The sequence below is a fragment of the Psammomys obesus genome, unplaced genomic scaffold (assembly GCF_907164565.1).
Source record: "Psammomys obesus unplaced genomic scaffold, mPsaObe1.curated_primary_1811, whole genome shotgun sequence".
Lineage (NCBI taxonomy): Eukaryota > Metazoa > Chordata > Mammalia > Rodentia > Muridae > Psammomys > Psammomys obesus.
The window spans coordinates 206,899-223,679 of record NW_026592890.1 but is presented as its reverse complement, the minus strand read 5'-3'; the positions used below and the strand labels follow the sequence as shown (position 1 = coordinate 223,679).

The 16,781-nt window shown below is 48.7% G+C and overlaps 1 protein-coding gene across 1 annotated transcript in view; it reads right to left on the bottom strand.

Moving 5' to 3' along the window:
- The window catches only part of Ppp1r14c (protein phosphatase 1 regulatory inhibitor subunit 14C), an 84,159-nt gene that overhangs the window by 31,332 nt on the left and 36,046 nt on the right, over nucleotides 1-16,781 (bottom strand). The window contains exon 2 of the mRNA XM_055615847.1: nucleotides 1,303-1,386. Within this exon, the coding sequence (XP_055471822.1) occupies nucleotides 1,303-1,386 (84 nt within the window). The remainder of the gene's footprint in view (nucleotides 1-1,302; nucleotides 1,387-16,781) is intronic.

Below are 16,781 nucleotides of genomic sequence, written 5' to 3'. Positions count from 1 at the left end.
CATTCACATGTATGATGTGTGCATTCACATGTGTGTGCACATTCACAGCTTTACCTTTGGACTCCCAACCTGGTTCGTATTAAACTGGACATACTTAAAGCTGGCGGACTGTCTGTGCAAGATGGTGGCCACTGCTATGGACATGGAAAGAGGGCCCTGGCCATGGTTCAGCCATAGTTTTACTTCGCTTCTCACTGACCTGGGAACCAAGCAAGAAGGGGACCTGGAGAACAACTAAAAAGCTCCTTTCAAGTTCTCAACTGATTTTCGTGTCATTTTATTTTCTATAGAACTGATGTTAAAAAAAAAAATGTTCTCGGGCCAGATGTGGTGGCCCACACCTTTAATCCCAGAACTCAGGCAGCAGAGGCAGACAGATCTTCATGAGTTTGAGGCCAGCCTGGTCAAAAAAGTGAGTTCCGGGATAGCCAAGGCTACACAAAGAAACTCTGCCTGAGAAAAACAAAACAAAACAACCCCCGTCCCAAAACTATTTTCTCCCAATGAAATCTACACATAAAGAATTGGAGCTGAGGCTGCTTACCACAGGACAACTATGATGAACACATTAATCACATTAATCAGTGCAGTAAAATGTGCACTTTGATTGGCTCCAGGCATCATGTGCCACTGGGAATAGTCAATAGCCACCACCAGTAATTACCAGTGGACATTAAGAACAATGACAGGTCACAGGTTAATTAGTTCTAGAAACTGCCCAGTACATATTGAGAAGGGACCTCACACGAGAAGAGCTGTTTTATTACTCTCTGCTACGGAACATTAGGTGCCTCAGTCCCCACAGTTCTGGCAGAATATATGATCAGCTGAGCACTCCATAAAAGGTATTTTCCTAAACAGAATTACATTCCAAGCAATCTAGTTCTAGAAATTGCTTTCATAAATGATTGAATCCATAGTTGCAAGAGCCCAGGGCTTGGATATCCCCAGATCTCACTCAGTCTCTCTGCTTCTCACCTGCCTGCATGGCACCTCTGCCTTCCCTGGGGATAAGACCTTTCAAGGTACAGCCAACTCTCTCTCTCAAAATAGTAAAGCTTTAGAGCCTTGCCCCAGAAGCTCCCTAGAAAACTGACTATTGTCAACATCTGTTTTATTATCAGCCTTGCGGTAGACGGTCAAGAGTTAGCACCAATGCTTTCTGCTCTGCAAAACACCATTGCCTAATCTTGGGGACTACCAGTGTTCTCACCAGACAGCACAAGGCTGCCCAGGCTTTGGAGACCCAAGTGGACTCAAACATCCATGATCGGAAAACTCTAGATTTTGAAAGCTGATTACCTGTAGTTTTGAAGCTCTTTCTTCCTCACTGTCAGCATCTAGAAGATCATCAATGTCGATTTCTACATCTGGCATTTCTTCTTCCTGGGGGAGCAAATGTGAAGGTTTTCAGTGCAGGGAGAAACTAAGTACTGATAGAGTTTACTATGGGACATGACTATCCAACCATGGGCTAACAGATAAGAGGGAGAGGCAAGGAACAGGGAGTGGAGAAGGAAGGTGACAGAAAAGAGATAGAAATGAGAGGAGGGAAGAAAGGGGCAAACAGAAGAGAGGGATGAGGAAGACAAAGGAAAATGAGTATCACATTCTACTCCTAACAGTAATCACACCCGTGGATAGATCATGGTAGACTGGGGAATACAGGAAAGCTAAGAACTACAGTTTCTTTTTTAGCTAATTAATTACATTGCTCTACATCCTGATAGTAGCCCCTTCCTCCTTTGCTCCAGGTCCCACCCTCCTTCCTGTTTCCCATATCCCCCCTCCCCTACACCTCAGAAAAGGGGAGCCCACCCACCCCATCATATCAAATTGCATCAGGATTGATTGTAGCCTCTTTCCCTCTGGCAGCCCACCAGGGGGAAGTGATTAAAAAAAAAAAGCAGGCAACAGAGTCCATGTCAAAGACAACCCCTGCTCCCCTTACTAGGGAACTCACATGAAGCCCAAGGTGCCCATTGGCTACATCTTTCTGCATAGGGGGCCTAGGTCCCATCCATGCATGGTCCTTGGTTGGTGCTTCAGTCTCTGTAAGCCCCTCTGGGCCCTGGTAGGTTGGCTCTGTTGGTCTCCTGTGGAGTTCTTGTCCCCTCCATGTTCCCCTTTCTTTCCCCCTACTTTTCCACAAGGTTCCCTATGCTTTTCCCAGAAGTCTTAGTATCCATTTTGATCTGCTGCTGGGTGGAGCCTCTCGAGGATAGCTTTGCTAGGCTCCTTGCAAGCATGGACAGTGCCCTTAGTGTCAGGGGCTGTCGCTCTCCCATGGGTCTCTGGGAGGGCCAGGCATTGGCTGGACGTTCTCTCAATCTCTGCTCTATCTTTATACTTGCATATCTTGTAGGCAGGGCAAATTTTATGTCAAAGTTTTTAGGGATGGGTTGGGTTTTCCCTCCCTCCACTAGGAGTCCTGTCTGGTTAGAGGGTGTCCTCTTCAGTCTCCATGACCCCTGATGCTAGGAGTCCCAGCCAGAGTCACCCCCACGTCCTCCCGGGAGCCCACCCTATTGTAGGTCTCCAGCTTGTCACAGAGGTGCCCCCGATTTACAGTTTCTGATCCACATACACTGTACTCTGGGTGGCCACAGCAGCTTTGCTGTTGGCCACATCCCCTCACAGCCCCTGGTCTGTAGAAAGCCTGATGCCACCACAGGTTCATGGTCAGAAGCATCCCCTCATCAGACACTGACTCGCCGAAGATTTGTAATCCCAGGCACAAGGGGATTCTAAGAAAGGTGCCCTTTCCACAAGAGAGCCCCTCATTCCCTCTGAACAAGTGCAGGCCGAGGAGGTGTGGAGCCTTGGGCATTGCTGGTGGCCTCTCGCTGGGGAAAAGAGGCTGAGCTTAGCACAAGGCTGACACAAGAGTCAGAGTCTCTTCTAAAGACAACAACAAGAGGACAAGAAGGGTGGGGGAGGGGATGGGCTGGGAGGAGGAGGGGTGAAGAGATGCGAGTGAATATGGTGAAGAAATGCTGTATGAAATTCTGTAAGAAATAATAAAAATATTTTAAAGTAGTTTCTATAAAGCCACCAGGCCAAGACACATGTGAGTGGATGTCTCATATTGTTCCAGACAATCTGGGTTGACTAACCAAAGACATCCAGTCCAGAAAAGAAGACACAAAAGGTGAGAGACCTCACCCGGTTGGAGCTGAATAGCCATCAGTTAAAGGCCTTTGGTCCCTGCCCTCTCTACTGTCCCTTTATGCTAAGAGCAACAACATCTTCAAATGCAAAAACAAACCTGGCTGCAAGAGAGACCTGCAACTTTGTGTTTCCTCTTGCCTCCTACAGTCATCCGCTGCCTAACTTCACTAGCCCCAGCAGAAGGGTGTTAGCAGTGGCTGGAAAGAATGCTACGCATGAGGACAGCCGGGGTCACCTGGCCTCACCTGCTGCATGCAATAAACTACCTGGTCATGACTTCCAAGCAAGGCTGACATTCTGAACATCTCCGGCAATTTGATTTTGTGTATCTTTGAAATCATGGCAGAAAGGAACGCTGGCAGAGGGAAATGTGGCTGTCAGGGGGATTAGCAGTAGCTGTGTAGACTTTGCCAGATTCTCCACAATGAAAGGACCATTGAGGATGCACACACAAGCAGTGAAGCCTCACTGGCTTGCAGAGCAACTGGAATACCACAGCAGGCCACGGGGTGATGTGGGCAGCCATGGGCCGGTGGTCCAGCCATAGGTGGCACCAAGTAGATCATTTATCCCTTAGACATCTCCAGGACAATGGGTGAATGGGCCCTAATGGTGAACCCCAGTATGTGTGTTTCAAAGGGTGAAGCTGGAGACAGATGCGGCTCCATCTATATAGCTCAGCCCAGCTTTAATCAGTAGCTTGTGAGGCAAGAACACTTTTGTGCGACTCAGCCGGCTCCATCCAAGAAAAGCCACACAAAATAGAGTCCCACAGCTACAGATGGTACAGCCTCCCTCCCCTTGTCCCCACTCCTCCCTAGAACAGATTGCTGGGTTCGGTATTTATCCTCCATGGACACCAAGCATTTGCTTATGTGATGGCTTTGTGAAATCGAGCAGAGGAATCTGGTATAGACTCTGCTCAAGAAGGGAGCTGTGGGCAGCTTGGAGGCTTCTGTTCTAGGAGACAAAAGCACAGTCAATAATGACTGTCACCTCAGAACAGTACAGAGGTGGGGGTTCCCCCTTTCACACACACAAAATCACAGGAGTAGCTTTGATGCTGAGCCCAGCTTCATCAAACGAGCTAGGACTTGTGTGATGATGTTTGCCCCAGGCAGGGGACCCCTCAGCCAAATGTCCTCTCGTTAGGAGTTAGCCAAGTGTCCTCTCTGTTAGCTACTGTGCTTGCCCTGTTTCCCCAGACAGAGAGCCAGGCTGTCTAACATGGTCACCACAGGTGGTATTTAAGTCTCTCACAATGAGAACCAGAGATGGATTCAGTTTCCATTCACACCACGCACAGTGTGAGCACACTCATGCAGCCCGTGGCTTCTGCTCCAGATTTAGAACACTACGAAGGTCCTGATGGGGCCACCACGGGGCCACCAGGCCTCTGGACCAGAGTTAGGAAGCAATGCCTCAATCCTAAAAAGCCTTCATCTCAAAAGAGATTAAGAGGTGCAGAGGGAGCACTGGCTCTTAAGGTCTCTCCTGAGACCCAAGGTCACGTGGCTGGGAAACTCTGAGCTCCTTTGCAAGAGGCACAGCTGATAAATGGTAAGGACTGACTGAATGGAAATCACAGCCCCCTCAGGGAGCCTGACCAGCTGCTTCCGAGGCCTAGGGAGGCCAAGCGCAGCCCGCACACAGAGCACAGGCTTTCTGCATACATGGAGCTTCTCTTTAGCTCTGGACATTTACAGGGCAGCAAAGGCCCCCATTGTCCACAGGGTATTCCCCCCCCCCGGTGACGATGTGCCCCCACACAGCAGCTCTGATGTCAGGAAGTGCTCTTAGGAGTGCTAGGGGACGCTATTAGCTCCCAGCTTCCTTAGGTGCAAATTCTCCTACTCATACGGAGACTATAACCCCCACCCCAGCCAAAGCCCCAGTGGGAGAGAAAGATTCTCAGAAGTACTTGTCTTCTCCTTTCTGCTTTCAGGATATCACTACCTCCCCCCCACCCCAGAATAAAATTAGTACATTTAACAGGCATTCAAGAGTAGAAGCTGAATCTAACCTCTGAAGGGGATATACCAAAGGCTCCATTCTACCTCTCCTGAGAATCTGCCACAGAACAAAATCCTGAATGGATGGAGATCTGTTCTGTGGTTTTGGCGTTTTTGTGGATGTAGTCCGCTACCCACAAAACCACCAACGATGCTTCTCTTTTAAAAGGTAGAGATCTTTAACACATTTCCTCAGCCTGGACTCAAAAACAATCTCTATAACAGATGAAGAAGGCATCTCGGGGACCATATTCCCCTCCCCAGAGTGAAAAAATAAACAAATGAAAAACCATGTAGCCTGTCTGACAGTTAAGCACTAGCCAGTCAGAGAGTGGATGACAATTAGGTACCACCATCTCTCACAAGTTAGCCAAACTGTAATCCTTCATATATATTTTTTTCCTCAGTTTTTTAAAAGAAGTAGAAGCAGAAGAAATGAACTTGAACAGTCACAAGCTGATGTCACCCTGACTTGTTGAAAACATGGCTACCGAAGTACAAAAGCAGGAAGAGACAAAGGAAGGAGATGGGCCATTCACAGGCCCAGGCTGATGAAAAAGTTGAAAGGCTGCATGAACAGGCTATTCTCATCCCAGTGTGAGGCAACTGGACTGGAATGGGAGTTGTCAAGAAAGGAAAGAGAGAGTTAAAATGTGTGGAAGCTATGGAATGAGTGGAGAGGGAACTCAGCAATGAACTGGGTGCTGGAGAAGGCAAGAGTGAAGAACAGACTCAGGTTCTGACCCAAAACAGTCTAGAGAAAGAGGGGAACAACAGAGACACGGGGACCACCAAGCCACTCACAGCACACCTAGCGGCTAGGAGGTCAGCACAACCAGCCTCACGCCAGCCAGCCTCGTGCCAGCCAGCCTCACGCCAGCCAGCCTCACGCCAACTATGAAGCAGTCAGGATTCCCACCCTGCAATGCACTGAGTGGCAATGGGCAGCCCTGATCAGCACCCATAGTAGCCAGGAGCTCAATGCAGGCTACAGGGATGAAACTGAGACAGAGTATCAAGCCCATTGTAGGGACGGCACATGCGCTCACATGCCTGCCACGGTGGGCACTCACACGTGTACATCTAGACCACCACACCACACAGGTCTGCATGTTCCACACGATCACAGAGAGTTTCACACACAAACACTGTCACTTACACACACATTTGCATGCAAACTGCCTTGAATACAATCCCACTGTCATACCCCACACCATGCATCTTCTCTCTCTCCTTTCCTTCTCCCTTTCCCTTCCCTCTCTGTCTCCTCCCAAAACACCACGTGTTTCTACCCAGCCAGAGGTTCATACTGAACTTTGAAAGTGGTCAAGTAGGCTGTTACAAAACGCAAATGTCACCTTGCCCCAGAAATGCAAGGCCAGCAGGACCCGTCAAGCTAAACCTAAACTTGAAAAAAGATTGTTTTCGAACTCCACAAGATACAGCTCCTCAGCAGTTCTCAGAAGTCTCTTTCCCAAAGCAGGCATGGGAGGACACAATGGTGTGAACCAGTCTGTAGACTGTGACAGCTCCAGAGAGACACGGGGCAGGCAGGGGTGGGGTGGGCTGAGGAAAAAAGCCAGCTATCTGATGTCTCACCATCGTTTAAGCCTGTGTGGAGCAGGGGTGATTGACACAGGAGATAGAAGGTAAGATCTGAACCCTTAGGCTTGTGTGAGCTCTCCACAAAAAAGTTATGCTTCATGTTTTCATTCTAACAGCAATACCCCCAAAGTTCCTGGAAATAAGCACATGCTTGGAATGACCGCCTATGACCACATCATTCTGGGCCAGCTGCATTTACACATCGCACCAAACAAGATTTACATTCCTTGTCATGGGCTAATGAGACAAAGGTTGGAGGACAGACCAAATACAGATGACAATGAGCCACAGCGGTATGCACGGAATCCCTGCTATCAGAACCAAGTCGCCACCACACATGATGGTGTGCATTCAAGCCGCCTGTGCTTTATGCTTAATTTGCAATTCAAGTATAATTTTATAACTGCGAGAACCACGTGCAGCAGGAGTTTATGCCTGTTTTTAAGTGATACGTGTGCAAAGGATCTTATAATATTAAATATTTAAATTAGCAACCTATAAGAAATCATTCTCACAGAAAAATATCAACCCTTTGGGAATGAAAAGCAGACCTCAGAGGCTGTCAAGAGGAAGATAGGTTGCATACATTGTGTTAGAAAGCCAAGCCAGGCAGTCTTGAAACACTGAGTGCTTGAAGCCAGGAGCATGTCCTTCATCTGCTATGTGTAGCTGTGACACACAGTCTGAAGCTGGAAGATTTACAAAGAAAAGAGATTTATTCAGTTCATCATTCTGGAAGTCCACAAGCACGACATCAGCATCTTCATATGAGGGCCTCGTGGTGGCATCACACAGTGATGTGTGTAAGAAACTACAAAAGAGGCAGGAGGCAGGGGAGAGGCCAGGGTCATTCTTTAATGACAACCAGCTCACTTTGGAAATTGACCCATTCCTGTGAGACCCAACCCACGCCACTCCAAAATGTTGACATTAACCTCTTCATGAGGGTAGGGTCCTCACGATCTAAGGACCTTCCCGCTACTAAAGAGTCTAGCAGTTCAAAACCATCTCAAGGAACCAAGTTTGCAGCACGTGAGTCTTCAGAAATGAACCGTATCCACACAAGAGCAAGCAAGCAGGGACTCTAGAATCCCAAGGAAAGATGCCTGTCTCCTCCCGAAAAGGTCAAGAGTGACAAGAAAAACCACAGGCATTTGGACACACAGGGTCTTATCTCCACATATTTAGCTCCTATGTGGTAAGAAGCACTCTGGAGACGCAAGGAAATCAGCTGAGGAAAAAGCCAACTGGAATGCCAACTGACAAAGCTCAGAGGGAGCAAAATGAGATCATGACTGAGGAGGGACAAGCAGGGAGGGGCTTGAAGAGTCACAGCTGGACCAGCAGCATGCCTGGGACCCTAACTACCAAGATACACACACACACCTCACAGGCACCGTGGCCTCTTAGTGGGGCCAGGGTGTCCTCAGCTTGGACATTAAACAACGGGAGTAAATAGAAAACCTGGTTGCAGTCTGATGGCATGCTATAGTATTTCCCTAGCATGCACGTGCTTTAAAATCTAAGGGAACTGAAATCTCCTCCCAGCTGAGCAGCCCACCACCACTCCTCTAAAAACATCACAGCAGCCAAACATGACGACACATGCCTGGAACCCCAGCACACAGGAAGTGGGGCACGAGGATCAGGAGTTCAAGGTCATCCTGGGCTAGATTCTGAGTCAGAGGCCATCCTTGGCTACATGAATCAGACACACACACACACACACACACACACACACACACACACACACACACACCTCTGACCACAAAGAACTTTATGGTAAAGGGATGTTTTACATTCTATTAATAAGAATTATTGTTCTTGTCTCTCGAGACAGCGAGGCTTCTCCCACCCTTGTCCCACAGGCCTTAGCTTATGTTCTTCTCCGAGGCACTCAACACGTAGACAAGTGACAACTCCTGCAGATGGGACAGGGCTCCCACGTGTGCTGTCCCAACCCCCAAACATTCTGTCTCCCTTGCTTCCTGCTCGTGCAAGCACATACGATAGAACTGACCAAGAGCTGCATTATTTTACAAACACCTAGGGACGTGTTTGGATTTTTGACAGCTCACAGGCTCCACTTAGCACCTCCAGTTTTATTAACAGACGACTTGCGACACATCCACATGTTACAGCAGCCCAGATTTCACGGCTATCTCCACACAGTAACAGCATAAATCAAACACTGCCTGCCAGACAGGAAGATTGATGTTCCTGGCGATGATAGAGTATTTGAGAACAGTGGTCCTCAACTTGTGGGTCATGACCTTTCACAGAGGTCACATATCAGATATCCCAGACATCCCATACTTACATCACAATTCAGAACAGTAGCAATAGTACAGTTACGAAGTAGCCACAAAAACAATGCTATGGTTGGGGTCACCGCAACATGAGGAGCTGTGTGAAAGGGTCGCAGCATCAGGAAGGCTGAGAAGCCCTGGCCTAGAAGAAGGCACAGCTCCATCGGGGCCTCAGGGCTCCAGGAGAGTCCACACAGCGTCTGTTCCTTGTTCTTTACAGGGAGACAGGTGATGAGCACATAAGCTCAGGGTGAGGCATGGGACCAGGGTCAAGCCGATCTTAGCAAAAACTTAAGGCTGACCACCCCTAACCCGAAAACCTAACCTTCAAATTTTTCTATTTTTGCTTTATTTTTAAAAATGTTTTATTTTACTACTTATCGTCATTGTGTATGGAGGTGGGTAAATCAACACGCACACACGGGTGTGTGAACAGGCCACGAGGGAGACGGGAAAGCCAGAGAGGACAACGTGTGAGAATCAGTTCTCTCCTTCCACCACGTAGATTTGGGGAATGAAACACAGATGATCAGGCCTGAGCAGCGAGGGACTGGCGCACTGTGTTAGCTTCTGCTGCTGTGAGCAAACCACCACCAACAAAGGCAACTTGCAGAAGAGCGTATTTTGGTTTACAGTTCCAGAGGGGATGAGTCCTTCGTTGCAGGGAGGTGTAGCAGCAAATGGCGGGCCAGAAGCAGGAGGAGGAACCTGAGGGCCCACGTCTTCAAATACAATCAGGAAGCACTGAGCCAACAGGAAACAGCTCCATGCTTCAAGCTTTCAAAGCTCACCCCTACTGACCCTTCTAAACCCCTCCGAACAGCACCACCCACTCAGGAGCAAGCGTTCAAATACCTGAACCTTCGAGGGACGTTCTCACTCAAACCAACGCACACATGCACAAATGCTCTGCCACTGCGCTGCATCCCAGCCCCCACATCCAATGCCTTTGGGGTGCTAGCACAACACTCAGAAATCATGGATTTGGGAGTAGTTTATAGTATTTCAGACTAGGATTCCTCAAACAGCAAAATATATAGCATAGGAAACAGTGGCAAGAGAAAATTTTGGGAGAAAATTTTTAGGTAAGAGAGAAAGAAGGAGGGAGGGGGCTTGGGGTGTTAACAGGGTAGGGCTTGGTGATAAATATATCGGTAAAAGACCTTGAGAAGAAAGGGAGAGGACAAGAGACAGACAGAGACAGAGAGAGCGAGCCACTCTTTGAGGGAAGCACAGGGGCCACGCTGAACTGAGAAGCTGCAGGTGCAGGAGTGGGGGTCGCCAGCAGAGCTGGGGCCAGTACGGAGATCTCGCCTGTAGAGGATCACAGGCCTCTATAAAACATCTGGCACACCAGCAGCAGGAGCAGCCCCTGGGGGGTCTGAGCGGAGGACGACATGACCTGGTTTATCTTTGAAAGGTTTCACCCCTTCTGCTTGCTGAAGAATGGGCTTTGGGGATGGGAGAATATATGCAGAGACCATTTACACAGTCCCCAGAAATAACTGCTAAAAGACAACACAGGCTCAGGCTGAGCAGGCACGTGGTAGGCACTCTGCTCTCACAACTAGGCTCTTATGTGGGTCACCAACCCAAACTTCACAGCCAGCTGAGGTGTTCCTGTGCCACTCTGCCAGCGGCCAGAGAGGGTGAAGGCAGAAGGCTTTAATGAAGATAAGCATCACATGGAGAGCTCGCTGACCAAACAGAGCAGTGAGATTGCCCTGTGTGTTCAGGGGAGAGAGTGTGTAGGCTGAGGGACACCTGGTCTCAGAAGTGAACGCAGACACTGAACACACGCCACAGGCAAACAGGCTGGGAAGGGCCTCCCTCGATTGTAACCCACTGGCCATGTAGCTTTTTCTTTCCTACCCACCAGATAGGTGTTTCTCCCCGCCCCCTTCCTCAGAGCTAAACAGGCATCACTGCACCCCAGGAACCCCATCCTCCACCCCTAAAACTCTCCCTGTCTATAGCAATTCATTTTAGGAATGTATCTGAAAAGTTCTTTATGTTCTCCAAATATGGATAAATAAAAACCTTTAAAAGATGCAGAGGCCTGTGGGGACAGCTCAGTTGGTGAAGTACTTGCTTTGCAAGAATGAAGAGGTGAGTTCCAGCCCCAGCACCCCTGTTTAAAAGGAAACAACAACAACAAAAAACAGGTATGGTTATACTTACTTACCATCCCAGATAAAGCTCAGGGAAAGACAGACAAGCAGAATCCTGAGGTTTCCTGCCCGCCTAACCTACTTGGACAATTCCAAGCCAACAAGAGACACTGTCCCCATAGTCACAAAAATTCCAGATCAGTGCTTCTCAACCCTCCTAATGCTGTGACTCTTTGTACAGCTCCGCTTGTTGTAGTGACCCTGACCATAAAATACTTTCATTGCTATTTCATTACTGTGATTTTGCTACTGTTATGAATTGTGATGTGAATATGATATGCAGGAGAGCTGATATGCGACCCCTATGGAAGGGTCAACCTGCAGGGTAAGAACCGCTGCTCTAGATGGAAGACAGCTGAGTTTGTCCTCTGGTCCACACACACACACACACACACACACACACACACACACACACACACGATGCAGAATCAGGCAGAAGTGATGGATGCATCCATCTTGGCTCTCAAATGTCTCTTGATGCCCCTTCCATATGGAATAAAAGGAAGTCAGAAAGTCTGGGTGACAGAGCTCAGAATGGGAACCAAAGAATCCAAACCCCACTTTCTTGAATCTTCTCTGGCTGCCCCGCTACCCAGCAGTAAGACTGCATGTCACGGTTAGGCAGGGGCATGGTGGCCTGCCCAGAGCAGGGGGTAAGGAGAGGGATGGGCCCCTGTAGTCTGTGTGCTGGGACAAGGTGACTCCACATCCCTGTATTTCCCATTCGTGTCACACAGGGCTGCTGTCTAATTTCCAGGCCGAATGAGGAGTGGCCATGACTGAGCCCGGGCACGTAGTGCAAGCCCACTACATAGCGGAGGGACCAGAGTGGACACTACGTGACTGTCACATAGAATCATAAATAAGTTCTCCATGTAAATGTCTCTCCCCGGCTCATTTTCAGAGCTGATGCCTAACACATTATCCATTTGCTGAAAACCACGAGGATTAAAGGGGAGGGGAAAAAAGGTAAGCAGAAATGCACAGTGCCAGGGAACGAGCCACTAAGCTGGCCAAACCCTGTGCTGTCCAGAACGGGACTTCCACTCAGTGTTGAGGGAAGCCAGGGCCATCGCTGACAGACAGTATCCTGGCCAAAATTCAAAACAGACAAGGGCCCAAATGGAAGCCAGAGAGGCCCAGCCAAGGTCCAGAGCGCCCAGAGCAGGGCACGGAGGGAGAGCAGTCTGGAGGGGCAGCTGGGCTGTGACACTGCCTCTTCCATGATGCACAGCCTGCGTGGCAATCGCGAGCCGGGGTAGGGGCGAGAGCAGCTCAGCACCTGGCAAGCCTGCAGGGCTCTCCTACGTGGACTTGTTGGAAAGTTCCTTTCATTTTCCTCACAACACACAGGAAGAGAGAGGATCACGCACTGGGTTCCAGGGGCACACCAGGCTCTATTTTGCCCACCTGCCATTAGACAGATGCAAGTCTTAGAGGGGCCAGTCATGAAACAAGCCAGTTGCTCCCAGAGCTTGCCTGCGAAATGAACAGACCAAAGGGCAGGCTCCTTTGTAAATAATTAGCATAACCATTTATGTCATCCTAATTATTTCCTGGGTGCCTTCTGTGCGGCCGAAGTGACGGTTCACAAAACTCCTGCATGGAATGTCCTCTTCTTAACCCACTAATCTCCACATGACTGGTCACTCAACGGCCCAAGTGTCACAGAATCTGCACTTTCCATCTGTGAGTTCACTGCCTCTGGCTATTGCAGAATGCTTCAAGCTGGCTTCCACAAATACATTCTCACCCTTGTCTAGTCCAATCCCCACTCTGTAGCCAGATTGGCAGCTTTAAGATGGCAAATCTGTCACTCTCCTTCCCAGAGCCTTTGAGCGGCTTCCAACTTCTCTTAAGAATAAGTTCTTTGGGTTGGGGATTTAGCTCAGAGGTAGAGCACTTGCCTAGCAAGCACAAGGCCCTGGGTTCAGTCTTCAGCTTCTGGCAACATAACTGACTGACTGACTAAGTTCTTCGGGCAGTGGTGGGGCACACCTTTAATCCCAGCACTCAGGAGGCAGAGGTAGGTAGATCTCTGAGTATGAGGCCAGCCCGGTCTACAGAGCAAGTTCTAGAATGACCAGGGCTGGAAACCCTGTCTCAAAAAAACAACAACAAAAAAAAAACAAAAAAACAAACAAACAAACAAACAAAAACAAAGACAAACAAACAAAAAAGTCTTAAAAATAATTTCTTACTACCATCCACTCCACTCTCTGTGGGCCGGCCTTCTGGTCTCTTCCCCATTCAACACCCCACTTGCTTCTGTCTCCTAGAGCATGCCCCACCTAGCTTCCACAAGGGCCTCTTGGCACATGCTGAGTAAGTCCCAGCCTCCCCACCCGGGAAGCCGCTTCATCACATGCCTCTCTGCTGTACTTGTTTCCCATCACTCATCCTGTCCGCAAACTGCAAGTCTTCAGTGCTACACAGGGACAGAGGCACAAGCGGCCTCAGTGGACAAGCGGTTTCCAGGGTAGGTATTCTCATCTCCACCTTGCCCAAAGTTTTCATGCCTGAACAATGTGACAACCCCACCCCCAAAGATGGCCCCACCATCTGTGCAATTGCCTCCCAAGACATGACAGGAGAGGGAGGGAAGGCTTCCGCTGGGGCTTTCGGGGACTGTAGAAGCATCAAGAGAACAATAGAATGCTTTCAATAGTGTCGCCTAGGGGTCCTCCAGTGGTGTGAAGATGTAACCAAGCACCCACAACCATCAGAGCTCCAGGGAACTCCACAGAGAGCCAGCAAATGACAACAGTGTTGAGACGTTCATGAATTCATAGCTCTTGTAAGGTAAGTATGGACAGACTCAAGATGTCAGTGAGTATGTGGGGAAGTAGGGATGTCTGGGAGCCGCTATACATCTTTGGAGAACATGTGAACCTCAGATGGAAAACCAGACTTCACCTATGACAAACATGGCGGAGATGGTGGCTTGGCAGATTGCTGTCATCAGGCTTTCAGAGTGGAGGCCATGTCTGCTCCTGAGAGCATATTCGGGGGGGGGGGGTAAAGTGAGGACCAGACACAATGTGCCTCCACTACCTGAACCTGGACAGGCATGCATTATCTGTAGACTTAGTGAGCTCAGGGTGCAATAAAGACCTCAAGGCAATAAAGGCCAGTAATGAAGGGCCTGACACCGAGAGGTGTCAGGGAGTGAAAACCAAGTCCACTAAGACTGCATGCCCTAGAAACACATTTATATAATGCAAATACATACCTATGTATGTATATTATATATTTGACTATCCAGTGGTAAATTGTTTTTCATTTTCACTATATCAAGTGGTTTTAACTATGTTGCTGAAATGAATAAATTCAAGATAATTTCAAAATTTACCAAGAGGATTAAGGCACAAAGAAAAAAGCACAAAAGAAAACTAAGTGTGAAGAAACCCAGGTCTAAAATAAAGTACTGGAAATGGGTCAAGGTCACATGTTCATTGTTTATTCAAAACTTGGAAAGTCTCTTTCCAGAGCACATCTATCTTAGTCTGTTAGTGGAAAAAAAAAAAAAAAAAACAACGAAACACCACAGAGGGACTCCTTCCCAGAGGGCAGGAATTTGTTCTCAGGAGTCCAGAATCCTGGAAATCCAAGGTGAAGGAAGTAGCAGGTTTTGTATCTGGTGAGGGTTCCCTCTCCATCTACACTTCCAAAACAGCATCTTGTTGCCTTGCCCACCCAAAGGAAGGAATGTTGTATCCTCGCCTCACAAGGTGAAACACGGGCTGAACACTGTAATACCGAGTAAAGCCCACTCTCAAGGGAGGAGCCTCCAGAGCCGAACCATCTTGTGAAGATATACTTCTTAACACCATCACACTGGCCATTCAGTTTCAACACGTGACTCCTGAAGGAACTTTTCCAAGCTGTAGCTGAAAGCCTGAAGAACAACGACTGACGATTGTCAAGTCACAAATCAAGAATCCCCATTCAAGAGTCCTCTGTCCCTGTCCCTGTCCCTGCCACTGTCTCCATCATCGCTGTGTGTGTCACACAGCTCCTACCTCCCATGAACTCATGAAAGAGGCAGATTCCGGGGACCCCACCAAACCAGTGTCAGGCAGCCTCACAGGGAGAACCATGGGTACTACTGAGGAGGTTTCAAGTTCCTCTGAGGTAAGAGAACTCATTCACCGCAGATGTTGACAAGAAGAAACAAGAAAGCTACAGAGGAGGATGACCGATTTTCTCAGTGCCTTTGGAGAAAACCGGTTCCGACTATACTTGCTGACTGCACACTGTGGCTCGGGCATTGTTTTAGGTACTGAGCTTCAGAGATCATCAAGATATAAAAGCCACATCTACAGTTCCGGGCAGCAGACAAGATGAGTTTAAACAAGTAATGATGAAAGGAGCAGATGGCTGTGAGGTGAGGTGCTCTGTCCCTTGGCATAGAAGCAACATTCATCAGCATGAGCATTGCTATCGGGGATGTGTCACTCTGCACGGATGGCCTTGGCTTCTTCAGAGACCCTCTGAGAACAGATGGCTCTGCTCTGGCCACCTTAGTACTCCCCAGACCCTGCTGACGCCTCCACTTGGAAAGAGCTGAGGAATTCATCTACTGCTTTCGTAAGTTCACATGTGGGGCGTCCCCCAAGGATAAGGGACGTCAGTGACAAACTGGGGAGAGGCTGCTCTGCCCAGCCAGTCACTCTTGCCTGGGTGGGAAGTGGTCCATCTCCTAGGATGGGGAACTGCTGATACCCACACAGCCAAAGCACAAACACACAGAGCCAAGCCTTCATGTTGCCCTCCTCAGAACCGGCAGGGGACAGGTGTCACAGCAGATTGCCTCACACTGGAAACAGGACCACCTTTTTCTCCAATAACATGGATGCCCACCCCAGGCATCCTGTGACAGTCTGGGAATCAGTTTTGCTACTCTGTGAAGCAGCCTGTCAGCTTTAGACCATCTGTTCTCTCCTCTCTTAACTTCAAAGACCCCAGGCGAGCAATGAACGCTCAATCCAATACAAACAGTTACTGCCCACCCATGCAAGACAAGTGGCTGCAGAGCCTGGCTCTGGTGTCATCTTCCACAAGCAGCTCTTGAGGATGAGATTCCCACAGGTGTTAGATGTACCTTAACTCTCTAGACAAAGGGCAGTAACTAGTCATGTTATTCACATGTGTGGGGTTGGGGACAAGTGCCATCTAATTGCAGAGCTGAGCCTTTGGCTCATTTTTTGCCCAACCTTTTCTCCTTCCCTAGCCCCCATAAAGAATTGGACTCAGGATGAGACTCAGTGGAAGAGGGTTTGGAGAGAGAGAGAGAGGAAAGAAGGGAATGAAGGGAAGGAGGAAAGAAGAGAGAGAAAGAGGAAGAGAAGGAGGGAGGAAGAGAGAGAGGGTAGAGGAGCTTTTCCCTCTACTTTATGTCTGGGCAAGGGCAGTAGACAGTCCTTGCAAGTCTTCTGCTGTGAATGAGTGTCCTCTGAGGCCACATGGCAACAGGCAGTATTTTAAGACAAGATGGCTCATAGGATAAAAGC